The sequence below is a fragment of the Lichenostomus cassidix genome, chromosome 2, assembly GCF_008360975.1.
Source record: "Lichenostomus cassidix isolate B80296 chromosome 2, HeHo_3.0, whole genome shotgun sequence".
Classification (NCBI taxonomy): domain Eukaryota; kingdom Metazoa; phylum Chordata; class Aves; order Passeriformes; family Meliphagidae; genus Lichenostomus; species Lichenostomus cassidix.
Genome location: NC_139482.1, coordinates 140,136,929 through 140,163,559, shown reverse-complemented (window position 1 = coordinate 140,163,559; position 26,631 = coordinate 140,136,929). Strand labels below are relative to the sequence as shown.

At 42.8% G+C, this 26,631-nt stretch overlaps 2 protein-coding genes and 1 long non-coding RNA gene across 8 annotated transcripts in view; 2 read left to right on the top strand and 1 right to left on the bottom strand.

Annotated features, from left to right (window-relative positions):
* Positions 1-7,101, top strand: part of ZHX1 (zinc fingers and homeoboxes 1) — a 29,457-nt gene extending 22,356 nt beyond the window's left edge. For 2 of the 5 annotated variants that reach the window (XM_085053510.1, XM_085053507.1), the window contains one exon: positions 6,244-7,101. In XM_085053510.1, coding sequence (XP_084909636.1) covers positions 6,244-6,259 — 16 coding nt within the window. In that variant the 3' untranslated portion in view covers positions 6,260-7,101. Of the gene's footprint in view, positions 1-2,499 lie in introns of all 5 variants that reach the window. The other 3 variants (XR_014850242.1, XM_085053508.1, XM_085053506.1) reach the window with 3 other exon arrangements.
* On the bottom strand, positions 3,741-12,941 carry LOC146442391 (uncharacterized). 2 transcript variants are annotated; one of them, XR_014850244.1, is made up of 3 exons: positions 12,469-12,941; positions 8,439-9,953; positions 3,741-7,725 (listed from the first exon to the last, which is right to left on the bottom strand). It is a non-coding gene; the product is annotated as an uncharacterized LOC146442391 (long non-coding RNA). The 2 variants fall into 2 exon arrangements; XR_014850243.1 differs by having other exon boundaries at positions 8,439-9,950.
* Positions 12,942-13,412: 471 nt separating this feature from the next.
* On the top strand, positions 13,413-22,154 carry C2H8orf76 (chromosome 2 C8orf76 homolog). Its single transcript, XM_085053511.1, has 6 exons — positions 13,413-13,676; positions 14,060-14,155; positions 16,824-16,967; positions 17,751-18,268; positions 20,636-20,768; positions 21,872-22,154. The coding sequence occupies exons 1-6, from the start codon at positions 13,557-13,559 to the stop codon at positions 22,064-22,066; spliced, it is 1,206 nt and encodes a 401-aa protein (XP_084909637.1). The 5' UTR covers positions 13,413-13,556; the 3' UTR covers positions 22,067-22,154.
* The last annotated feature ends 4,477 nt before the right edge of the window (positions 22,155-26,631 follow it).

Below are 26,631 nucleotides of genomic sequence, written 5' to 3'. Positions count from 1 at the left end.
CCTTGTGCATTCTTTCCTTTGTTGGAAATGGTAAAAGAAGTGTCTGTATTTCTAGCAAAGAAGAGTAATTCCTTGAAATCTGACACTGAGTTTTAGGGTTAACATAAGGCAGAAACTGCCTAAAAGTTGTTCAGAGTTGCTTAGGGGTTTGTAAAAATACACAGATACAGAGATGAAAAGTGTCTTTTGGTGCTAATAAGAAAGGTTTCCAAGTAAGTTGTGGTAATGACATGGTGTTAAATTCACAAACAAAATAAAGTTATATGGCTTTTAGATGCTTAGGAATTATGAACAGTTAGTGTTGAATTGTTCTTCAGTGATAGCCCAGTTGAGTGATTTGTGTGCAGGTTTAACTGTAAAACATCCTAATTATTGAACTCACCACTGTCCTGATTGCTCTTAAGACTGCTGGGTGAATGCACTTATTTCTAGAGGTGGTTTGATCTAACTGAACTCCAGAAGTAGTTTAATCTGATATAAAACATCCACATCTTAAATAAATGTATATAAAATAGAAAAAAAACGTATTTGGTCTCAAGACAGTGAAGTCATAGTGCAGTTTGAATTAGCAACTTAAAAACAATGGCCCAGATTCACACAAGTTAGTTTAGGCAGATGTTTGGCATCCTAGAACTTTGGCATCCTAGAGAACATCCTAGAGAACTCTGAGGAAGAGCAGTTTGTATTCTTGCTACTGCCAGTCTGCATTTTTAGGGATAAGGTACTTTATGTTTAGATGTCAAAAGCTGATGATGAATTGGTGCTGCTGTCACCAGCATTGCCTGCTTTTACATTGGCAGTAATGGGATGGATAGTAGCAATCTCCTTCTGCGCATCTGTCAGCATCTTCTCTGTAGGCTTCTGCATCTGATGACTAATGAGGACAAATCAGTGCAGAGAAAATGGGTCCTAATGTCCCCCCATCTCCAAGAACCTGTTGTAGAATTCTAGAATTATTCTTTCTTCTGGTTTGTGATAAATGTCAAAAAAACCCAAAAAAGCCCTTTTAGTCATGATTTTCTGAAGCAGAGGAGTCTGTGTTATATCTGTTTTCATACCTGATTGTGGGTGAAGCCAAGGTATGAAGGCCAAAGTAAGAAAAGGAATAGTGTCTGACAAAAGCTATTTTTAACCTCCCAAACCTTCCTCTCTGGACTCTTGCAACTGCCCTTCTGCTCACATGCTGAGCAGGCTCCCTGAGCTGCAGAAGGATGTTCTGTTACGAAAGTCATTTTCTGGGGTGACCTCTTCTGACTGTTTGAGATTATTGGAGACAAAAGGGCAATAGCTTATGGTATGTGTCATGAATTTGATGATGAAACTGTTCCCTGACTTCTAAGACTCAAACTGGTGTGGCACAGTTTGAGTGTGGCCAGCATTGCTGGAGAGGACTAGCCAAGAATCCCTCAATTGAACTTTGGAGTGGAGCAGAAGCAAACCCATTTTGTCAACATGTTTCATGGGAGCGTTTATGACTCTGGATGTGAAGTGGTACAAGAGAGATCAGGATCTGGCCTTTTCAGCATTGACTGCTGCATGGGGTTGGTAGGGATTCTTGTTTGTCTGGTAATGATGTGGATGAGGCTGTTGTAGATGCCAGCAGATAAAAGAAAAACTCACGCTAGCTTCAAGCTCTCTTGGGAATACATGGTCAAAAATCTGTGCTTGCTGAGTAGGAAAGGACAAAGCTAGAAGGAAAAGAGATGCTATTTTTAAGTTTCCAGAAATATTAAACCAAATCCTTGGGAATTTGCCTCTAGCAAGCAAAATCTGGAGTTGTCTTAATCCTTGAAGTTGACCCAGAATTAATTTTCTTTTAAAAAAAAAGCAACAGAAAAAACCAAAACCCTAAACAACCAAGCAGCCTGTCCAAATAAATATCTCCATTTTTGTTAGCAGAGACTTATTTAGGTTAGCTAGGAATCCCATCTTCTTTAAAAAACGGGGGAAAAAATAAAGATCAAAGTTAATTACGTGATTAAACTGGGATATTTTCCACTTTGGCAGTGTTCTATTAAATAACTCAGCTACAATGGTAGGCCTTAGCACATCTGGTCTGAAAAACACAGGAAGAGGAAATACATTGTTTATCAGACTAAATATAGTTGGATTGGAGGTCTTCTTTCAGTAGAATGGTCAGAGACAGTGGCTGATATATACTGGGCCAGATTTTCGGTTGTTGTAAATATTAAGAGTTCCATGTATTCCACTGGTTATAACAGTATTTACAGCCCAGTGAGAAAATTGTCTCTTTGCAGAATATAAAATTTAAATTGAACCATGTGCTGTGGATCAGCTAATGAGAGGTGCAGAATCTGCACGTTTCCTTTTGGGCTATATGCACATTTTAAGCTTGTCAGTTGTGCCAAGGATGAGGAACATCTGGGTGGGTTCAGGTTCAGCTTGAAGGCAGAAGTTGCATGCATTATTGCCCGTAGTCTGACTGTTACTTGTGTTTGAACAGAGTCCGTTAATTCCCAGTCTGTTTTGTGTTTACAGCATGTGTATATTTGTACTGCATACTGGGACAGAGGCAAACTCCTTCCAGAGGCCTCCTACATCAGGACTGACAGGGGAAACATTGCAAAGGGCTGTCAGCATGGGGTCAGTTGTATCTCTGAAGTGTGGTCATGGCTTGTGGGAACTCAAAGCTACAGTAACATGGTTTAGCCCAGGTTCATCTCAGCCACCCTTAGGCTGCTGTGGACACTGTGCAGTCACGTGAGAGAAACAGAAATGGCCTGGTGGGTGGAAAGGATAAGACACTTTCTCATTTCCCCAGCCACATACAGGAAACTCCCTGAACTTAAGCACATCAGCATCTTAATGATTCCAAGCGCCTCTGTGCTCATCAGCAGTGCACCCCTGCAAGTCTTGGCTTCCTGTTGTAGATTATACACACCTGCAAGGTGTTTTGGAAACCATTTGTACTGAGTTATATTGGCAATGGGAAAGGGCAAGAAAATACATCTACCAAGGGGTGAGTGTCCATGTGACTTCTTGTTGATTTTCCTGCATGGTAAGGACTCTGTCTAGATGAACCTGTGGTATGTCTTCTGTATTTCTGTGGAGCTTCACTTCTTACGTTTGAGCTCATTATGAGCCAGGCTTCATTGATTGTCATTGACATTGAGATGAAGCAGCTCTGATCTTGCTTAGATCTTACCTCTGGGTGGCTGGTTTCTCAGTCTTTGTTGGGATCACTATATCAGAATTCAGTTGTGAGCATCAGTTCCTTTAGACCTAAGCTGGTGCATTCCTCTTCATCTACTCTTTCTGCCAGGAATAGGTGCTCTGATGATGAGAGTTGTGCTGTCTCTGGAATTCAGCTAAAGAGAGAATACAGATAATCCTGTGCCAGAACGGAGAGGGAAAAGAGTTAAAAGAAAGACAGCAGTGTTACAACCAGGGGAGACATCCACCATCACAGTATCATCCTTCTTCATGGCATGTTTCGCCCTTGCTTCCGAGTGCAGTGAAAGAGCACAGTTCCATCTTAAACAGTACTGTCTTCCTAGTATCAACCTCTCAGTGACCCCAAAGTTAGTGTTGTTAAAAAAAAAAAAAAAGTCAGACCTATTTCCCCCTGGAGGTTTGAATGAACTAACAGTGCTGGCTTGTAAGAAGTGAAAAGAAGGGAAAATGTAGAAGCTTGAAGGTTCTGACTTTTGCCTGCCCTGCAGAATTTACTTTCCTAGAAGTTGATAAGCAAAACAAGTTTAACTCTTTTTGTTCTGACAGAAAGAGTAAATTATTACACTCATTTTTAGCACATAGAAATCTCTGCTGTGTTTCAAAACAAAGGAAAGATACCTAGTACCTCATTATTTGCATTTAGTGTATTATCTCTAATACACTATAGTAAATGAGACCCTGCCCATTTTTTAACCTTGTCTAGTACCATGTTGAAAACTGTTTTTTCATTATGTTATATGTAATATGTGTCTGACCGTAACTTTGATTATTAAGAGAGAAACTCGTGCAATGCCCACACATGACATGAAATAATTTTCTAATGGACTATTTGCTTACCTTGGACAAAAGCAGATTTTCTTTTGCTCTCCAAAAAACACTCAAGGCAGGCAAATACACTCCCTTCCCCTCTACAGCGCAAAGAAAGGATTTCTGGATCCCATACAAAGTGATTCATGGCTGTACACAGTCCCCGTAGGCCAGAAAGCCCAAAGATGCAGACATTCTCCTCCTCCGTTTTCCTCTGAAATGAGAGCACAGCAGTAACTCTGACAAGTGATCTCTGGCTGCTGAGTAACCAGGCTGTGGTTTAAGGTGGGGAGCGTTTTCCCTTTTGCACTTAACGGAGTACTGTGTATTCAGGCTGGATGTCAGTATTTGCTTCTGTAAATATGGTAGTACCGATTTGCGTCCTCCACCTGAGTCCAATACCTGTCTATATTCATATCTCCCAAGGAGAGAAGATAATCTTTAAGCTTCTATAGTGTTAAATATCCCTGCCCTAACCTGAAGGCACAAACGTAGAGTGCAATGAAATATAGCTATTTTCTTTGATTTAATTTATTTTTTTCTTTGAAAACAGTTTTGCTTGCATTCAGTAGTAATGGAGTGATAGTATCAATGATCAGAGAACAGTAAAACTTTTGAGAGTTGTTTATAATGCCTGGAATGATTGTGTAAAAAGATGGGAAGGGCTAATAGAGGATTCAGTTCCCTACACTGAACAGTGCTGGGTTACACCTGTATTCTCCATCCAGCTTGTGATATCCTAGGATAACTAGATTTACCAAGAAGCATGACACAAACTTACCAGGTCAAGTTACTTGAGGTTTGCTGATGTATTAAAATTCTGTAGGAAAATAATTTGAAATGAAAGTTTCAACAGAAAGTGAAAAATCCCCTTAATAGCTACTAACACACAATAGTTCCAATTTCTGCATTATTTCCCCACTTCTAAAAAGGGAGATTTTGAAGCACAGGTGGGTTATAGCCAGTATTTCCAAGTTTAATGGTTGGAGTTATTGGGGATTTTTCTCTTTCTGTGATGAAGAGCATCTGCACCTTTTCAGTGAACAGTCATTGCAAAACCAACCCACACAACATTATAAAACATAGACTGGTAACTGAGTATCCTGTAGCACTTTTCATGAATTGAGGTGGGATTTGTTTGATGCATGTTGATGTCTGTACTGGGGCAAGACACCACAGGTAGTCAGAACAGCAAGGAATGCAAACCTGCCCATCCTGCATGCCTGGAGTCGCTCAGATGAACTGCACCCCAGCTCCAGTGACTTACCCTGGCTTGCAGGCAGCCACTGGCACTGCAGACATCTGATATTGTAGGGATGGATCTTCTGGCTGGATTGCAGCACTGAGCTTTGTGTTGTGGTTAGCAATGGTACTAACCTCTGCTTCCAACTTGATACTTGTTGGGAAATGAAGCCTTTTTTTCCTTTTTTTATTTAGAACAGGTAGCACTACAGTGGTGGATAAAGTAACTGATCCTTGGTTATAATACTGTGGCATAAAAATGCTTTGGGTTTTCTCAAGTATTTTAGAGATAACGTTGCTGTGTGAACATTGGACTGTGCATAACCTAGAATGTGTTAGGGCACATAATATTTGTGTCCAGGTTGATGAAAGTATTTCCTTATGTTAATTCAATACTAGATACCTATCATGAAGCTGTCCCTAAAGAATCTGCTAGAATGACAGAAGATTCAAGTCTTCATCTATGCTACGAAATGATCAACCACAAGAGCTCTGCTATGATTTTGGAACATTCCCCCCATCTTCCAGTTTCAGCTTACAAAAGTATTTCCAACCCTGCATAGTTGGCTATCTGCGTGTATGCTTACAGTCTGTACAGAAATGCACTAAAATGAGTTGCCCTACCTGGGAAGGCTTTATATTGTATAGAAAATGTGGCACTAGGTACTGCTCTTCATGTGCACAGGAGAGTTAACAGGTGTCAGTCTCGTTTACAGAAATGATGGCGCTTTGCAATTTTCTATAATATATTGCAATATATTTAAATGTCCTGTTTGACATGTGAAATGAAATTAAGTTAATGCATTGTTATGTATTTGAAGTATGAGGAAGATGATTCACTAACGACCAGCAAGGTTTTTAGAAAGGTGTCCAGTATGTAGCTGTCTGTGTGATCTGTCTGGTGTATGTGATATTAAAGGAAGCAACAATACTGTCACTGTTTAGAATGAAGAGTTTCTTTTGAATGATGCAATAGCTTACAATGTCTTTCCTTTGTAGCTGCCCAGTGTGGTGAAGGGGAAGCAATTCTTGAAAAATTTCAAGATAACTGGTTAACTGTGAATGGGCCTAATCTTTCGTGAAACCAAGAAAATTTTTGGACACACACAGGACTTGAATACTCAAAAGGATTGGAACTTAGTGTTGTGCCAAAGTTAAACTACTGCAGTTGGCAGTTCTGCACTGTAAATAGAAGACTGATTAAAAGACAGCTTGTAAAAAAATTTTCAAATTTTAATACAGTACGTTTTTATTCTGATACATGATGGAAGCATTCTGTTTTAGACCTTTTCTGAAGAGGCTTCAGTGACCACTAGATTTTGTCCTCTTATATTTTGTTTGGCCTAATACTATATGTTTTAGTAAGATGGGCTTTATTGCCTGTGTTCTTTGATATGTGATTAAGCTTATAGCTTTGAGTGACCAAACATTTTACAGAGTAAAAGTTCTTAGAAACCGTATAATGTAACTGATATTTCTGTGTCTTATTTATCAGGCTCTGCACAAACTTGGAAAGTTGTGCTGGACTTTTACAACTCATATATGGGAACGCAGCATACATCTGGATATTACAAATCTAAGCCTTTGTGGCTGTATGGATCTTGTCTTTGGATTTATTTTTGTTATTTTTTTGAGGCAAAGAAACAAATGGATGCTGCTGTAAAATATTTGTAATATTGCCATTATTGCTTTCTGTAGCAATTACTGCTTTTGCTTCAACAGATAAAGAAAATAAATCAGAGAGAGAAAAATCCTAAAAGATGCTGGTAGAAGAAAGGATCATGTGACAACTTCTGAAAATAAACTTTGTACCAAAAATTTGAAAACAGAAATAATGGAATAAATGTCTCTTACTGTGTGTGTGTGGTTTTAAGAGGTGGTGTGGAAACCAGGAATCATGTCTGGAATCATCATCTGTATGAAAATGTCATAAACCAGATCTCCTCAAATGTCTTTTTCCCTGTTACACAAAACAGAATTTCACCAATTCTTCAGATGCATTAAGTTTAGAGAACTGACTTGGCTGAACAGCCAGTGTGAGGTCAGCTTCACATGTGAGTCAGTACAGCTGCTTGTTGCTGCACTGTTCTGCCATGTCAGCAGCACAGGGACGTTCACGTGATTTTTCTTAATAAGGCAGATGCTTTTTATTATGGCATTTAAAATATTCAGGGTGGGAAGAGTAGGGATGAGTAGGAGCCACCTCCTCACTGAAGTCCCTGTCCCTGTTGGACAGGCTGCTTGAACATGTGCCTTTTCCTGAGATGAGAAGGGTCTGAGATAAGAGCTGCTGTGGAGCTCTGCCCTTCTCCCGTGAGCCTCACCTGCCATCGCTCACAGCCGCTCCCTGCCGGAGGCAGTGCCCTTCTTGCATTGCTGTGACTCTTCACACCCATCTATTCCAGCTGTTGAGCTGCAACTGGAGGAGTTTGAGACTGAGCTTTTCCTGCAGGACCTGGCATTGTACCTACAGATGTATCCCTAGCAAAGAAAAAGATGTGCTGTAGCTAGTGCTAGTCTGAAAAATGACATCTCGAGCTGAAGTAGTGACCTAAGCACAGGACTGGAGATGAGCACAAGTAGTCACTACAGCTTGGTGTTTGGCCAAATAGTTTTACTCAGTTCGGTAAAAGAAAAGAATGCTTATTCAAGAATCCATCAGCTAATGAGGGAGTTACAAGAAGCACTGGATTATGCATGCAGTCACCTTTTTTTAAGGTACATTTTTTGTTTATAGTGTTATCAGCAATTCCAAAATGCTGCAATTCAGTAGATATTTTCCCAAGAGATCAGCTGGCCTTATGGGTTGTTTGCCCTCTCCCAGCCCCCTCTTCCCATAATCTTTCAGCTTGCATTTGTTTTCATAACAATACTATAAAATATTTTTGTGAATTTAAAATACCAAGCCACTTTGTGTGCTACTTTTTCTCCTTTGTATGCCAGAAAGTCCCCTCTACAAACTGTTCCCTGTAAGCTTGGCCTTGTTTTGAAATATTGCTGGTGGAGGTCCTTAGTCTCAGATGGTGGTTTCTAAAACTTTGGTGGTTAAATGACTTGTTGCACTTCAAATACTGTAAAATGAAATATTTGAATATATGTTTCTACTGCTATAACATTGAACTACTAGCATTGTGACTAATTCCTCTCCCATGTGCGCTTCTTTACAGGTTCAGTGCTGAGCTGATCTTCATTACCTTGAAATATCTGGTAGAAGAAAGAAAAGATGGAAAAAGGACATGAAAGTGTGTGTCACACCTAGTTGATTTGTGACTTTGGTGAAAATAAAGGTCAGTGCTGGCAGTAATTCTCCTCTCAGTGATCTTCAGTTTTCCTAAATGAGAGCCAAAGAGGAAAAAACCATAGTTTCAGTAAAGCCTGTCTTAAGGGACTAACAGGGAAGAGAGCCCACAAAATAGCCTGTAATAATGACGTGTTCTGAACCAGAGATGGTACAAATAATACTGCAATTTCAACTGCTCTCAGTTCTGAAGTTTCTTTCCTGCAGCTGGCCAGAGCCTCCAGATGAAGTCCAGCTGCAAGGATTTCTGTGCAAATATCATGCTTGGCACCCACAACATGCAAAACTGGCACCCCACAGATGCTCTGTTATGGAAATGGTTCATCATTTATTCTAGAGATACCACAGTTTAAAACTGCATCACTGATGTATGTTTTATAGTTTTCTTTGCTCTACATTCATTTCATGTCCAATAACTGGGGGAAGGGAGCAATGTTGGGCAAAGTCCATTCTGGATTTCTGCATTTTGTTTGCATGTGTTCATTGAGCAGTGCTTTCCCTCTGCTGTGCCTCATGCTTTCTGCAGGCACTGCTACTTGTACAAGGCAAATGTGAAGACATAGAAGCTAAATTTAATAGCAGTTTCCACTAGTCCTCTCCAGGACTGCAAAAGCTGTATGTGAAACGAGACACTGCAGAATCAACAGTTTGGTTGTTTCCCATGTGGAGGCAGCTTCCATATAGAAGAAGAGAGCAAGGACTGAAAAAAACTCAGTTGTGAGGGTCGCTGAAGGCTGGCCTGAAGCCCTGAATATATTTTTTCAATGTAGCGTAGTTTTTTTCTAATTATTTTGATTTGGTTCTCTGTTCTTGCAAGACAACAATATTGTAGTAAGTCAGATCAGTTTATTCAATGTTGTTACAAGAAAGGTCTTAAATGGTGTCCTAGAGGAGTTGCCACCAGCGTTGCTTAGTCCTGCCCGGTCCCTCCTGAACCTAGAGAAGTAACAAATCTACTGTGGTCTCTGTGGCCTGCTTTCATCACAAGTAGCAATTAAGCAACAAGCATAACAGTGGCCAGGGCAGGTTAATGAGTTTTCAGAAAAACTGATAAAACTGAAAGAAGGGCATAGAAGGAGGCATACAAACCTCACCATGCCCAACTCTGTTGCTTTCCCAGTTAGAGCAGAAGATTGGAGATATGCTTTGTCATGACTTTTGTATTCACAGATCATCAAGGTACAACTTCAGTGCTTCTACTACATGGCTGAGTGAAACAGTTCAGACACATCATCTCATCAGTACTGGAAATGTGTTAGCTTGCCTGGGAAAATCACTGCTTTAGGATTCCTTCTAGCACTTGATCACTTTCTTCCTTCTATCTTTCCAGAAAGCTTTTTTTCCTCTTCTCTTTTCAACAGCTTTATGGTCAAACCTAAGGGCATACTCATTTTGCTCATCATTTATCCTGCTAGACAGAAACTAGTTGCAAAACCCATTAATAGCTGAACACATCTGTGTGCAGTGCACCCTTTTGGCAATAACAACTTTATTGGGTTTTGTGAGGCCTGAGGGGGATGGATTATGGTCTAGTTAATATGGCTTACCAGGGGTTTGAAAAGTTGGACTGTCTTAAGGTAGAGCAGGCAAATGAACGATCTTTTGGGGGCTGCATCTTCTGTCTGTCCTAAGGACCCCTAAAAAGCTTTTGGTTTCTATTAACAACAGTTTGTACTCTGATTTCCACAATACACCCCTCACCTCCCCACTCAATTTCTGTTGTGTCTAACTAGAACTAGAACTTACTGCCATCACTGTAAGATATGCTAGAGTTCATCTGAGCTCATCAGAGCTTTTTTGTTTGCAATTTGTAATAGTGATAACCTCTGTCTGCCCCAAGCCATGAAATGTTATTTGTATTACCCTCCTGGTAGTCATGGACAGTATCCCCTTATGTGTGGCACCATGTAAAGAAGATAAAAGATGGTTTCTGCTGTAAAGAACTTGCAATCTAAATAAAAGGCAAGAGACAAGGACACAGCAAGACAATGCCAACAAATAAAGAGCTGCTCCTCTTTTTGTGAGTGTGTTTAGGGAAGAGCCTATGTTATGACTATCTGAAAACTAATCTTCCCTCTGGGTATGAATATTTCAAAATGTGTGGAAGAATCCACTAAACAGTTCAGGAGCCACCCCATCCTTTGAGGAATGCTGCCTGTGGGCCTTATTGGCCTCTTCACTACAGGCTGCTCTTTTGCTTTGAGGAGAGAACTACTCTCTCTTCTGCTTTCTTCCAAAGGCAGCTGCTTCCCAGTGTATTTTAATAAAGCCATGTGAGAGCTGCATTATTCCTGGCCGATGTGTGTGGGTAGTGCCTACCAAGACAGGGCCCTAGTTGCCGACTGAGGTTTCTTGTTTCTGCTGTGTGTGCTTGATGGTCTCTGAAACCTTTGTGGTGTGTGTGTGCTGGCACAAGAGTTGCTGGACTGTGGCGAGGACCCATGGAGGCCATCACAGTACAAATAATAACATCAGTAAATAAAGAAGCACTGGAGAACAATTCTTCTGAATTGATTTTGCTTCAGAGCAGACAGGGAAACCGTAAGAAGAAGGGCTTTAACAAACTCTGTCTTCCATGCTGCATTTGCTTTTCCTGGCCAGAAGACTCAGGCAAATAGGACAGTGTAACAAACTCCTGCCTGTCACTGAAGTTGTGTTCACAACCTGGGCTGTCTCTGGGCTCACCCTGACTGCAAGATGAAGCACACTGGCCTGCCCCCTGCTCGCCCAGGGTGAAGCTGGGTCACAGCCCTTCACCGCTGCTGCAACAAGGCATGCTCGTGTGAACAGCCACAATGGCTTTGCTGATGCGCAGGAACTCGCTTGGAGAGCACAACTTACTGGAGCCCATTTCTATTGGTCCAATGGTCATGTGCCAAGCTGGTGGCTGGCAGTGGAGTAAGACCTTTGCTGCCTTTAGGGAGAGATTCATCTACAGCTTCTTTTCATCCCTGAAGCTGCCTACACAGAGCAGCTGCAGCAGCATAGGCTCTTGTAGGGCTCATGTATCTGAGCCACTCAAAGCTGCCTCTTCCAGGGATGATGTTTTCTCCTGTGTGAAGCCAAGGCTAACAGCACTAAGGCAAATCATGCCATGCAAACTCGGGCGAACAGCTTTACTTAAGTACCGTGAGAATTTGTATTGTGGCAGCTACACTGATGACTTGGATTTTAGGGGAGAAATTGAGCAAACCTCTGGTGCTGACAAGGCTGAGGAATTTCTTAAAGTTGCATTTTTTCATTTCTGTAACTAATATATGAGGAGCTTTTTAAATGTCTTGAGGGGAGGCAGGGGCATGGGAGAGCCAGGCAAAGAAGAAATAAAGAAGAGAGGCAATACTTTGCCCATGACTTATGACTGAAACCACACAGTCAGCTGCTAAGCCCCCTGTGTGGCACTTGGGAATCGTGGCTCTCCTATCACTGATTTAGCAGACAAAGGCATTCTCTGCATTGCAACACACAGCCTTTTGTAGACCATGTTCATATCCTCAGAAGAAATGATGGTTGAAACCCCCAGCCTTGAAGGACTGTGCAATCCAAGCTGGCAGCCAACCAGCTGCTGTGGGATTTGCCCCTGGGAATGCCTTGCACTTTGTGTTTTACTTTGAGCTGGGGCTACATTCCACTTTGATTACTCATGTTTCTTTTTTTGGATTTTCTTATTTTTGATTTGTGCTTATTCGTCCTGGATTTTTGTGCCTTGTTCATCAAACTGGTGTGTTGCAGCGTGACCTGCAGTGCTGGCGTTGGGAGAAAGGGAATGTGTGTGTCCAGCGTATGCAAGGAGCACTACAGGTGCTGTAACTGTTCATACACTTGTGCAAACCTCCACAGTCTGACCCCCATGTGCTTTGCCTGCCCTGGCCTGCAGGCAGGAGGGAGCCAGACAGCTTTTTTGTGCACATAAAAACGACTGTCCTCACCTGCCTGGATAGTTGTAACAGAAAGACTGAAGCAGGACAAGCAAACTCCTGGTTCTCTCCAGATTAACTTGCTGAACAGTTGCTTCTGTGCTGGAGGGCTTGTTTGCCAAACAGCAAGTTTAAAAGTGAAAGAGACATCAATCTGCTTTTATTTTTCTGATCAAATCCAACTACCAAAGTTGAGTTTCTACCCTGGCATTTATGTAAGGTCATGCTACATTCAGACACAGCTATGCTGGTATGGAAGGGTATTTTAAGCACATAAAAAGAAAAAAATACCTTGACAAAATCAAACCACATGTTTTACATGTCCACTAGAAAGAAACGTTTAAAATTGTCCATACAAGCACTACTTTGGCCTCAAAAGCTTTTCTGCTATAAACAAATTCATTAGTCCATTTTGCAGGCTACGGAAGTAAAAGGATGACTTTTCAGCTCACCTTCTCCAAACCTGTGTGGTCATTAGATGGACAAAATGGACCTTCCTGGATGGACAGACTGGCAAGGCGGAGGGAGGAAACAGCACAGCAGTACACCTAAAACAGCACACCGTGCACAGCAGTGCCATGGGGCAGGGCAGGCAGCTGGGGCATGCACAGCCTCAGCTGGTGCTCTCAATGAGCAGCCCTGTGCCACAGTGTTGACATCGTGAAGGTCTAGCATCATTCGTCACTTTGTTGTGTCCCCATTTCCCACGGCACAGGGTACGGTGCTCGGGGAAAGCCTGTCGTGGAAAGCCTGGAATTTCACAGAATCGCAGAATTTTTAAGGTTGGAAGGAACCCCTGAAGATCATCTAGTCCAACCCCCTGCCAAGGCAGGGTCACCTAGAGCACGTTACACACCAGCTTCGCCTTCTGCTTTGTGACAGAACTGAAACAAATGGAAAAGTTACCAAAACACACTCCCACTCACCGCTGCACAGTGACTGGGACGAGATACTGACAGAGCACCTCTAGAGTGACGCAGTTAATTGATCAAGGCGCGGGGCTGTGGTTCATCTCTTCAGGAGAAGCTGTCCCAGCACTCCCCCTTCGCTGAGGGCTGACAGATCTCCTCCCCCCGCGGGGGCTGGCGGGAGCGGCGGCAATGGCGATGGAGCCGGAGCTGGGCTCGGAGTTCGAGGATTCGCTGTTCGCGCCCAGCCGGGAGCGGCGCTCGGGCGGCGGGGATGGAGCTCCGTGCGGCGCCAGGCACTGCGAGCCCCGCGTGAGGAGCCGGGGCGGCGGGAGGGCCGGGCGGGGCGGGCCGTGACGGCTCTGTGTGTGCTCTGTGTGCCCGCAGGGGTTCCGGGCCCCGTTGGGGTCTGTGGGCTCAGTGTGTGCTCTGTGTATGCTCTCTGTGCCCGCAGTGGTTCCGAGCCCCTTTGGGGTCTGTGGGGTCAGTGTGTGCTCTGTGTGCCCGCAGTGGTTCCACAGCGCGGCCCGTGACGGGTCTGTGGGCTCACTGTGTGCTCAGTGTATGCTCTCTGTGCCCGCAGTGGTTCTGGGCCCGTGATGGCTCTGTGGGCTCAGTGTGTGCTCTGTGTGCCCGCAGTGGTTCTGGGCCCGTGATGGCTCTGTGGGCTCAGTGTGTGCTCTCTGTGCCCGCAGTGGTTCCACAGTGCGGCCGACGGCGGGGAAGGCGCCGGCGAGGTCACGGGCAGCAAGTTCCGGGCGGACTGGGCGTTCCGGCAGCGGGACTTCGAGGTATTTCCAGGGCGCTCGCACGGGCCGGGGAAGTTGCGGGGACATGAACTGGGGCGGTCCTGCAGTCCCCGGTGTGCTGCTCCAGGGTGAATGTCCATGATGTAGCGCGGCCTGCGGCTCTGGCGGCTGTGCCGCGCTTAATCCCGCTGTGGTTCGTGCTGAACGCGCGGCAGCCCCGGGCAGGGTCGGGCCGGGCCGCGGTGGAGCTCTGTTCTGTGTTCTGCCGCGATCCGTGCAGGAGTCTGCCTGGAGCAAAGCGGGCAGGAACGCGGCGCTGCCCCGGAACTGATCGCAGGCAGGCGGGCACATCGCAGCAGCTGAGCCGTGAGCAGAGCTGGTGTCTGTGGTCGGGGAAGTCACGGTCAGAGTTTGGCATGTGGGGTTCTCAGCTCCTGGGGATAATGCAGTGTCCCACAAAGGCTGTCAGATCGCTGGCACACGTGGCTGCGGCTCACCTTTCTCAGAGCTCCCCCCGCTGTCCGATGAAAACTGTCGTGTCCGTCAGGCTCCTGCCGGTGGCGGAGCAGCCTCTCCGTGACTTGTCCCAGCTCTCCGCTCCCTGCTCCCTCCGGAAGGCTGACTGTGCCTTTGCCGTGCGTGGATGCTGCCCGTGTCTGTTCCTGCCCGCTGTGGTCCTAGAGCTCTCCTCACTCTGTCCGTCCTGAGTCCATTCCTCATCAGCGGTGCTCCCCTGCCTTTTGCAGCCCTAGTTGCAGGATCCAGTCTTTCATTACTTTGTTTACTTGTTGAAATCAGCATCTCCAGCCCTTGTTTCAGGTGTAGCTTCTTGTTCCAGCCTTTGGTTTGCATTACAGACTCACTGATTTCAAAGCTCTCCAGCTGACTTCTGACTCTACTCCTTCTGCTTTGCCCATTGGATTTGTGGATTTTTTTGTACCTCAGTTGGCACTGATCCTAATGTTATTCCAGCATCACTGCAGCCTTGTGTATACCTGATAGATGTTTTCTAGTCCCAGCTGAGATGCCCTGAAGGGATTCATAAAAGTGTGCTGAGAGCAAAGATGCCTCAGGCTGTGGTCAGACGTAGCTGCTGACCCTCAGGAAAAGCAGATTTCTCCTTGCTGTGGTTCCCAGTCAGGAAAGAGTAACACCTCCTCTGATCTGCTAAATGGAACAGACCATTGCTTCCAAAAGCTTATCTGTTGCAGTGATTTATGTTAGAAATGTTTTCAGTTTTATTGCTAACCTAGATCACTAGTGGAACAAGAATGAGATCTAGACTGCACATAAAATTACAGATTTGGAAGCACTGACCTTAGAAAGGGGGCTGGAAATATGTAAATGGGTGTAGTAATCTCTTCTCTCATTGTCAATAGTTTTTTTCTGCAGGATAGGCCACTTGATAGGAAATGCCAAGGACAGCAGTGATCTAAGCTGTGCCCGTTTTTAGGATATAGATGACTGCAGAATCTGCTTGGGATTCATAATGCCTGAACCTTGCCAGGTTATATCCCTTTGTCACATAACAAGTCAAACAGGGTTGTCCTCAACCCTGTGATCCATTTTCACCAGTGGCTGCTGCATGCACTGGGCAGAAGGGAGCTCCCTCTTTTGCTTAAGAAGGAATGTGAGCTCAGCATCAGGAAAAAAAAATTTCAGCCATTTTGCTAGGAAGTATTTAGGGTGTGTCTCCTGGAAGCTCTTTCTGTTAGAACCATTAAAGTTTGGAAGAAATAATTAAATAGTCATTTTGAGAGATGGGAGAATGAGCACTGCTCTTTAGTCTTCTCTCTGAGCACTTACACAAAGAGAGAGAAATCAAGATTCCAGACTTTGCTTCACTGAATAGTTAATTTAATGTATTTAAATGTTAATTGGAGTCCTGGTGAGTGCCCTGAGCATTAAGCTGCAGAAGTGTTGCTCATTCTTGCCTTTTTCCTTAGCCCAATTAATATTTATTTCATGTACATTACAACCAGCCTGCAGGAACGATGGAGATTCACCTTCCTTGTGGTATTCTCTGACTTACTGATTGTGTGAGGTGAGGTACTGGCAGGTTCAAACCTTCCCATGGAGAATGTCACGGTTTTGAAGCAGATCTAGGATAAGTGCTCAGATCATTGAGCTGGGGGGAAAGATGCCTTGTGTCACATATTACCCAGGTCAGTAGATGATCCCTTCTGGATCAAGCCTGGTGGGAGAGAGGTGGGCAGGTGTGTGGTGAATCCTGCGCGGCTTAAACATGAGTTAGCACTGAGGCTGCTCATCACCATCTAGACTTGTCTGTGTACTACTGGGGCCTTGTCGCTTGCTGGCACAGGTAGTAGCAAAGTCTGGAGAAACAAAAATGTGGACTTCTGTCGCCGTTGAGCCGCCAGCAGAGAAAGGACCCGGGTTCTCAGTGTGGCAAGAAAAGAGACCTTTATTATTTTGATTTCAGTTTATATAGACTTTTCAGCGGTCACCAGATTGGTCAGCCAGAAACCTCCCCCTAGGCCTGACTGGCCAGGCCTGAACTGTCCAAATCTCGAGACACTGTTTTAACAGCATCCAAACTTTATCTTTGTTTATAAAACACAGGAGAAAGTTCTCATGGGAAAGACCTGTGCTAGCCACAGACTTTAGGTTCTGAAACACGCTGTCAGGCTTGCTTTTAAATGCAAACCTCTCCCTGTTTTGTTGGTTTTTCTTCTGTGGACACTCCTAGAAAGCCCTGTGTGAATACTCAGACTGCTTGCTACTCTTACCTGCCAGCAACATTGCAATGAGACGGGATGTCCAGGAGGGCCAAGCTCGGTGTTTATGTCGCCTAGGAAGGCACAAGGAGGCTCTGGATATTGCAGAAAAAATGGTAAATAATGCAGTCTTTCTTTTAGGCTTTGAACATGAAAACATTGCCAGTAGTTCTTTTATACGGACCATTTTCTGGAAAAATAATTTTCATGTGTATAATCCTTCAGGATGTTCAGTGCTCAGAGTATTTGGTAAACAGAGGGTAACTGTCACTGCAGATATAATCACTCTTTAGAAATTGGAACACCCTGTACCACAATGAGCTCCCTGTGCAGGGAAACTGGTAGTCCTGGAAGGGACTAAATATCATGCTCTGCCAGGCAGAATTAATGCAATGTAATAGGAATTATAAGAAAGGGAATAAATGAGTGCTTAAATCTTTCCACTATACAAGTGACAGTTCAAAACTCCCTTTTATTTCCATATACTTGCTGCCAAACTGCCACCAAGAAGAGTATCTAGCCACAGACTGAGTTTTTCCCATAAAGGAAAAAGTCCAGAGGCTCTGAAGTCTTCTAGAGTATTATTTATGCTTTTTATTTTATATAAAATGTATTTATACTGCAAAGAAAGGCAGCTGTAGAACACGATGAAGGCAAATAAACAAGTGACAACATTTAGGAACTTCCTGCCTCTCAGGCTTCGTCAAGAGAGCTAGGGGGAATGCTGTCAGCTTGATCCTGCAAGATCTGTATCCCAGTGTATAATTTTAAATTAAGAGCACCATTTTGTACAGTTTAAAAATTACCTTGTGATACTTATATGTCATTATTTAGGGAGACATTTTTTGGGCTCTGAAGGATGATTGTTCTGTTTTCAATCTATTGTCTTCTGTTTCTAGAGAAACAACGCTACTAACACAGATCACTTAACGACGGTTCTCAACCTGCAGTTTTCCATTTACCAGGGTCTGGAAAATGTAGAAAAAAAGATCATGTGTCTGCAGCAACTGATCTGCTTACATCCTTTCAATCCCTGGTTCTGGAAGTTACTTGCTGAAGCTTATATCAGCATCTTACAGAATTTCTCTCCATTAGTCATTTCAGAAGTAAATCTAAATCAGTCTGAAGAGGTTTGTGTAAGTAATAGCTGTTTCAAAACATCGACTGGCAGAGAGATTAATTTGCAACCTCACAGATCTGAAGGCCAGAAAGAAGGCCCTGGGTTCAGCCTTGCTGCAGAAACTAAGGCGCAGAATGTAGTGACTTGTCCCAGCAGCCAAGTGGTGAAAGAATTCCTCTGCACTTCAGGAGATCTGGAAAGGATGGACAAAGAGAAATGCATAGACTCCAAGTCCTGGAAGCAGAACACGTCAAAGAAAGTTGGGATAAAAGCATGTGCCTCGTTTATTAGAGCAAGGTAACTGTATATATTCTTAGAATAATGTCAAGAACAATGTAAAGCATGTTTTTCCCAGTTGTTGTTTCAGTTTGCATTTTCAATTTAAATGTTTGTTTCAGAGATGGCAACACTAAGAAGCACTCTACTATTGCTTCAGATCTAAAAATCAAAATCTGCTTAGTGTGGTGGCTGTGAAGGGTCTAAATCTGAGTGGAATGAGTAAACCAGTGTCATGCACAGTTGAGAAGTAAAGAGTTTTTTAATGGGCTTATAATGTGAATCTTTTCAAGTAATTATATACAAAAGGGTCTGTTCTTTAGCAAATGCTCCTGCTAGACTATAGCTGTTCCCTGGTCTGGTATTAAAGATGCAGCAGCAGAAGTGCCCCAAAGGGAAGGCATAGCCAGTCTTCCTTCTGCGAGTGCCACCTGTCTTATTTGCTTGAAGCCTCATGCTTGAGTGAAAATGTATTTTATAATAATACCCCAATCTGCATAATGGATGAGGGTGGAAAATGAACTCCGTGACAACTGATTGGCAGGGCTGCATTAAAATGCTCTTGCCTTTTCTTTCCCCTCTTCCTAAAACTCTTGCATACAGCAGAAATCCCCAAAACATAATCTTTCAAAGAGATAATTAGGAACTGGTTTTGTTAAAATAATCTTGGATTGTTTTTCCCCCTCTTGCCTCTCAGTAATGTGTTAGTCACTGAATGTTTTTAAAAGCCTCTTATGAATGTCCAGAAATGTTTACAGAGAACACTTTATAACTGCCCTGTTGGAGCAAGATTTAAGAAATGAAAAAACCCCAAATAGTTGCTTTTAACTGTACTCAGACTAAGAGATGAAGACTTTTAATTGCTACTCAGAAGAAGTTAATTGATATAGTACTGATATTGACTACTGAAGCTACATTTTTATTAATAATTTGTGTTGCTTGTTTCAGTGTGTATGGTTCAGAACTGAGACAGTTATAAATGGTGGCACTTCCTTGCTTGGCTGCACAGTTTCACAGAGTGTTACTGTGGTTTATATTTGCAGATACACTTGTCCAGGATAAGCTTCTCCCCTGTCCAAGGCTTATGCAGGTTGTCTAATATTTTCAGGTCTGTTGGATTTTAAGTGGGATGTAGATGTTGTATAAACGTATGTGCAAGATAAGCTGCACCTTGAAAAGGGATGTTAATATTGCTTTTTGTAGGAAATACGGTTCTCTGTTAATGCATCATGAATATTTGACTCCCATAGTTTTGGAAAAAAAGGGAGTATTTTTTTGTTATTTTCATTGAGATTTCATTCTTTTTGATACTACTTTGATGCAAATTTTGAAACAAAAATGCTTTATAAATTAAAAATACTTTCCAATTTTACTTGGAACCAACAAACTATCTGTAAATTCAGTAAAGTTTTGACTGGGAAATTCAGACCTGTAAATTTTGATGTTTATAGTGTTCAAATGAAAGTTTTCATCTAAGATCTTGAGTCTGTTCCTTAAAAATGCACACCATTATTTTAACACCAGCTTCATTTAACTTCAGTAAGTGGGATAAAAAAAATTGGACCCTAATAAATTCTCTAAAACTGAATATTTATCTCTACAATAAAGCCCATTGTGAATTTCAGTGAGTTCACAGTAGATAATGTAATATGTCTCTCTGTTCCTGAAAGTGTAAAATAAGCATAATACCTGTTAATCTATCTGTCAGTGGATTTGAGACAAATGTATAGATACCTGAATATTTCCTCTGCTGACCTGTTTTACAGTCCTTGTGTGAAGAGGACTCTGGAAACTGCCACTGTTCTTGCTGGTCAAGCAGTTGGTGATGAGGCTCGGCCTGACATCAACTCCTGTCATGAGCACAGCATGTAACCTTCACCAGTTCATGGTTATGACTTCTGGGGCACTGCCTGGAACATAAAACTGGTGAACACTTTTAGAAGATATTCCAGGCCTGTGTGGGGAGGATGTTGATATTTGTCCAAATCCCCACATTTCTAGCTTTTCTGTTTACATAGGCAAAAATGTGCTGCTGTCTTGTAAGGCCATAGTAAGGACATGGGACACCTGATGACTCACAGGTCCGAGCCTCACTTTTGAATGTGGGACAAATATATGGGGACAAAAATGTTTGCACAGAGTAACCAGGGCTATTGGCATTTTGGTTTTCAAAAATACTTCTCGGTGGTTCTGTCATAGCACAGATATACAATATCCATGGTTGATTGATACACATGTATTGACTTCTTTGCAGTAGGCAAAAATCAGGAAGAGCACTTTTAAAGTATTAAAGTACTAAAAGTGTTAATAACCTTTTGGTTGTTTTTAGGTCTGCTGATTTACTCTTTTTCCAGCTGTGCCAATTTCTAACTGCCTTTCTCATTCCAGGCTTTTGCTTCAGCTTACCCAGTCACAACAGTCATCCTTTGTGCTAGAGAATAACAGAAAAGCTCAAAAAGAAATTGATGACAAAGTGGCTCGACTTGGTTTCGATGAAAACTCCTTGCTGTTGATGACCAGAGTAAGAGGATGTTACATTGTGTGCAGGGTCTCAGTTCTCTGTGTAGACTGGTTGTCCTCTAAGCATGACACTCCCCTGAGCTAATTAACTGTGCCAGGAAGCAATGGGAATTAGCTGGGATGGGCTGCTGGCAGTGTGTTATCTGGAACTGACAGAAGTGCTTGTAGAGCCCTGGCCAAGTCATGCAGGTGGATCTCTGATCTGCTGAGATGCTTCTTTCAGGAATGTGCAGCGTTGTTAAGTTTCTCACTGGACTTGTATTTACAGATGCATCATCACTGTGCATTTCCTGGCATGCACATTTTATCTCAGGAATTTTAGATGCTCCAGAGTGAATCACTAGTTTGAAATGGACGTGAAGATTACTTTGATGGCCACAGCAGAATTAAACACTTGCATTAAAAGTATTAAATATTTTCAGAAAAAGCCAGCAACATTCTTTCACATTTCTGTGTTCTGTTTAAATGTACTAGGTGCTAGTTTTAAAGAAATATAGATCAGAGCAATATTGCATTTAATATCTTCATATGGATTAAACCTTTTTAGTGCTATTTAAAGAGCTTCTGACTTTTATCTTAAGGAGCAAAAGGAAGCTAGTGAGATTCTAACTCAGCTGTCAGCACTGTAGCTTTAAGGCAGTGACTGCAGGCTGCAGGCAGTCGGAGCGATGGCATCCTGGAGAGGGCAGTAGCACACAGGCTGTCTCAGGGTTGGGAAGGACTGAGAAAAGAAGCTTCTCTCCTTGCTTCCCTCGCTCGGACATGCCCCAGGAGGAGTTCAGTGTTGATGCTGATGCAAGGCGAGCACTGAATGCAGAGCTGGCACTGAGATTTCTGCTGCTATTCAGAGTGAAACCCTCCTGTGCAAGTGCAGCCAGAAGCTGGATGGACCGTGCAGCTCTGAGGCTTGGGGTCAGCTCTTCCTGAATGCAGAATGCCAAGGCAGGCAGCTTGGTCATGGCCTGGAAACTTCCCCAGGATGGTGTGGGGTTCACATAACAAGGGCTTTGCCTGTAAATATCTGTTATTAATGCCATGTTTGATGGGGGTTTTCCCTGCAAGTTATTTTCTTGATTCCCATCTTCTTTCTTACTCTTTTTGCAGGTTATGGGGCAAGATCTTATACCAGAAAAACTAAAAGAGGAGTTTCAGGGTGAGGTAAAATGCATAGGCCCTTCAGCATTGTCATCACTGGTAACTGCTTCTGTCATGGAATTTGAAATCAAATGGTTTGGTAATCTCCAAGATGATTTATGTCACTTGGACAGACAATTTTATTCAGATATTTATCTTCAGTAACCTAGAGGTTTTGTTGTATTTATTCTTGTATCTCCAAATGATTATGGCATGATACATGCAATAAAGTTTATATTAATTTTTTTAAGAATTGTATTGTTTTAAGAATAGATATAAATCTCTGTATTTAAACTCTTAACCTTGCATCCTTTTCTTTGTTCACTGATACTTTCATTTTTAAAATTATAAGGAACACAGTATTAAATCAAGTTTTCAGCTTTCAGAGGTAGCTTTCCATCATAATCCTCACCAATTTGTGCTTGAAGTGCCTGGTTTTTTTTTTGAGGCCTGCAGTGCTGGTGGGATGGAAGCTGCCTTTCTCATATCCAGTTTGAAAGTTTCTTGGTATCAGATTTAATGTCATTGCATTTAGAGCCATAGAATTAGCCATTTTCTTAAGTAATTTTTAAAATATTTCTTGATTAACATTATAATGATTTCCTGTTCAGAGATGGATAACTAGAAATCTCAAATATATTTATGCTAAGAAACTGTCAATAACAATAATTCCATATCTTTTAGGAAAGAAATATAAGTAGTAAATATTTAAATTAGAACTAAGAGATTTTCTCTTTTTGAAGCCAAGTATTTGTTGCAAGTGTAGAACAAACTATAGTCTTGTGTTCAGTGTGCTTAGATGAGAGAGGAGAAAAACTGACAATGTTGTTTATAAGTACTGATGTTTAGTCACATCCTTTGTGAAAGCCTGCAAGGAAGATCTTTGCTGTGAAAACTGGCAGTGTTGTTTCTGTTTCATCCAGCTCCTTCTGTTGTGCTTTCAGTTGATAGTGACACCCCTTTGCTTTGCTTTCTGAAGCACTGGTGCTCTGTGTTTTGGGCTTCTAGAAGAGGGCAAAGATCCTCCTATAGTTTCTTTCACTTGAAATAGTTTATAGTTCAGACATACATGGTGTGCTCTTCTTTCATCTTAAACTGTGAGACTTAATTTTTTTTGTAGCTTTTTGTAAAAGTGTTCTAAAATGTATGTAGTTTAAAACTAGGAGTCTCTTAGACATATTTTGCTGCCCCTTTTCTTCATGTGTTCCTGTGTTTTCTCTCTGGAGTACTGAAGAGTGCCAAAACCTTAAATAATTCACAACTGAATGGTGATTCACCATGTGTGAATTGTATCTGCTACTTTTAGGTGAATTTTAAAGCTTTAACATACTGATTAGGAAACCTATCACTAATCATGGAATGGTTTGAATTGGAAGGGATATTAAAGATATCTAATTCCAACCCCACTGCCACAGGCAGGAACACCTTCCACTAGACCTCTCTGGGCAACCTGTTCTAATGTCTCACCATTCTCACAGCAAAGAATTTCTTCTTAATCTAAATCTGCCCTTGTTAAGTTTGAATCTATTCCCCCTTGCCCTGTGACCACAGGCCCTTTTAAAAAGTCCCTCTCCAGCTCTCTTGTATCCTCCTTTATGTACTGGAAGGCCCCAATAAGATTTCTCCAGAGCATTCTCCAGGCTGCAGAGCACCACCTCTCTCAGCCTTTCCTCACAGGAGAGGTGCTCCATCCCTCTGAACATCTCTGTGGCCTCATCTGGGCTCACTTCCACAGATCCATGTCCTTCCTGTGCTGGGGACCTCAGAGCTGGATGCAGCACTGCAGGAGGAATCTGACTGGAGCAGAGAAGAGCAGAGCAGAGGGGCAGAATCTCCTCCCTTGCCCTGCTGCCCACAGGGCTTTGGATGCAGCCCAGGACATGTCTGGCTTTCTGGGCTGCAGGTGCCCATTGCTGGGTCATGCCCAGCCTCTCATCCAGCAGTACCCCCAAGTCTCAGCAGGGCTACTTGATCTGTTCATCCCCCAGCCTGGATTGATACCAGGAGTTCTCCTGACACAGGTGCAGCACCTTGCACTTGGTCTTGTTAAACCTCGTGAGATTCTTCGTGAGCCTGTCCAGGTCCCTCTGGATGGCATCCCATCCTCCAGGTGTGTCAGCTGCACCACTCAGCTTGGTGTCATCTGCAAACTTGCTGAGGGTGCACTCAATGGTCCCTTTGTGTCATTGATGAAGAGATTGAATCCTTGGTGTGGTTTAGCCCTCTGCTAAGTTGACTGAAACTTCTCCAGAAAAATGGAGTATTGCCTTCAGCCATGTCAAATTACCTTTGATAGTTTGGTGAGTTAATGCGATTAAACCACATCCTGGTCAGCTTGTTACAAAAGATGATGACTTGGCAAGTATACTTGGGTAAGCATTAGTGCACTCATGATGTACCACAGAAGATTTGGTTTAGTCATGCGTGTGCTTTGCTAGGTGGAAATTTTTGCGTGCGTTTGTGCAGCGCTGTAGTCAGGTGACACTGAAGCTCTCTTGAAGGGCTGGGGATGCTTTTAAGACTAAGAGGTGTTGTAATTTTTCGGAAGAGACTGTCCACAATGTGTTGTAAATTAATTACAATGTTGGCATCAACAGGAGAATCTTACAGCAAAGACAGCAAACATGGAAAGCTTAATGCTAAATATGTCAGCAAAAAAATGAAACGCGGACATCTCCCCCTTTCTTCTTAAACTCAAGGTCATTAGCCACATTAAAAGGCTGTAATTTTTTTTAAGTTGGCTGTTAGGACATCAGAACACAGCTTCTGTAGAACCAGGTCTGTATAGACATTTAATGGAAACTCACCAGATTATTTGGCTCCACAAATAGCATTGGAACTGTTTTAGCAGCAAATTAAATACTTGCCAAATGTTGTCATTTTGCGACTGAGTTGTCCAAAATACACAGCAGCTAGCCAAGGTGATTTGGAAACTTTCTGGTTTCTGTGCAGATTGTTTGACTTGACATTGTCTCTTAGGCTGGGAACACAAAGGTTAACTGCCCACTGGCCCCAAGAGTTAAAGGCAAGGCATAGCTCTTCAGAACAGTCAGTATTTTCTAAAACATAACAAGCAAAAATGTTGGTTTTAATTACTGCAAAGAAAACAAAATTAATGTTGTTCTGAATGTGTCACATAGTTACTGTTCCAAATAAGCAGTGTTCATTGCACTGGGGCTATAAAATGTTTCTTTGTCCCACTTTTGCCTGGCTATCTCTCATCTCAGCTACTTCAGTTCCTCCTTTTTTGGCCTGCCTCTTCATTTCTTGTGCCTCTTCTAACTCCAGCTTTCTGTTTCTGATCGTGTCTCAGGAGGGGCTTTGCATTTCCATTTTGCATTGAATGCCTCATTGTTGCTTCTACCTTCTGCATAATTTCACATCTGCCTGTAATAGATTTCTTCATGATTTCACTTTTATGATATTATTGTTGGTATTAGTACATGCATCAGGTACTCCATTCTGAGTTAAACAGCAAATTTTAGTATTGCATATTGCAAGAATCCACTAACAGTTACTGAGGTTTGATTTTTGTTATTTTAACACTTGCTTGTGGTACAGGTGCTTTGGGAAGGACCCTCTGTACCTGGTTCCAGTGCTCCTGAAATTATTGCTGTCTACAAATACAATCTTAATTATGTGTCTTGCTATTGAGTGTTTGAATGCTGCTGGCTTTGAGGTGAGGGAACATGTTAGCGCTGTAATTAGTAGCATTAACACAGTTTTCATCACAGAATCATTGAATGGTTTGGGTTGGAATGGAACTTCAAAGGTCATCCTGTTCTAACCTTCCTGCCTGGGGGGTTGGCAGGGAACCTTCCACTAGACCAGGTTGCTCAAAGCCCCATCCAACCTGACCTTGAACACTGCCAATGGTGGTGCATCCACAACTTCTCTGGGCAGCCTGTTCCAGTGCCTCAGCACCCTAACCATAAAATATGTCTTCCTTGTGTCCAGTCTAAATCTACCTTCTTTCAGTTTAAAGCTGTTAGCCATCATGCAGTCACTGGGTGGGGAGTTCACCTTAGCCTGCGGCCAGGTGCCACCCCGATGCTCTATCACCACCTCTTTCCCCAGGCCGACACAGAAGGAGAAAATAAGATGGGAAGAAAAAAGACCTGTGGTTCACAATAAAGGCAGCTTAATAGAGAAAAAGCAAAGGCTGCCCAAGGAAACAAAGGAAAACAAAGATTTATTTATTCTCTATTTTCCATCAGCATGAAGTAATTGTAAAAATGAGGAATCAAGTGTTGTAATATGGGGTCCTGCTTGTGCTCCCTGCTTAGAGGCACCTTTATTGTTGGCAGTAGCAAAGTGGTTTTTGGTAGTGCCAACTTCTGCTACCTTCTGGTACACATAGACAAGCTGGATGAAAAATGCAAGCACACCCATTTTGATAGCAGTTTGGGAATCCAGGTGGGACTCTGCGGGCTCCCCACCTGGTGAGCGTGGTGATGGCATATGACACAGCCAGTACTGGGGGAGTTCACCCAACTCTCCTTGCAAGATCTACATTCCCTGGGACGGTACTAAAACTGGGAGCAGCATCAGTCATTGGCAGGGTTCAAAAGTAAGATAAAATGGGGGTCACTGGTGACAGAAATTCTGGGAAACTAGAAGAACACTGACAGTACTTCAGGACACATACCAAGGACGTAATTCTGTGTCAGGATGAGGGGCTGGAGCTCTGGAGGGGAGACCTCTGAGCACTGGCCTTGGGGAACTCCTTT

Excerpts from the sequence above, each read along its gene's own strand:
- C2H8orf76 (XM_085053511.1), top strand. The coding sequence starts at position 13,557 with ATGGCGATGGAGCCGGAGCTGGGCTCGGAGTTCGAGGATTCGCTGTTC. Across the intron at positions 13,677-14,059 it reads CCAGGCACTGCGAGCCCCGC|TGGTTCCACAGTGCGGCCGA; the intron begins GTGAGGAGCCGG and ends CTGTGCCCGCAG. Across the intron at positions 14,156-16,823 it reads TCCGGCAGCGGGACTTCGAG|AAAGCCCTGTGTGAATACTC; the intron begins GTATTTCCAGGG and ends GGACACTCCTAG.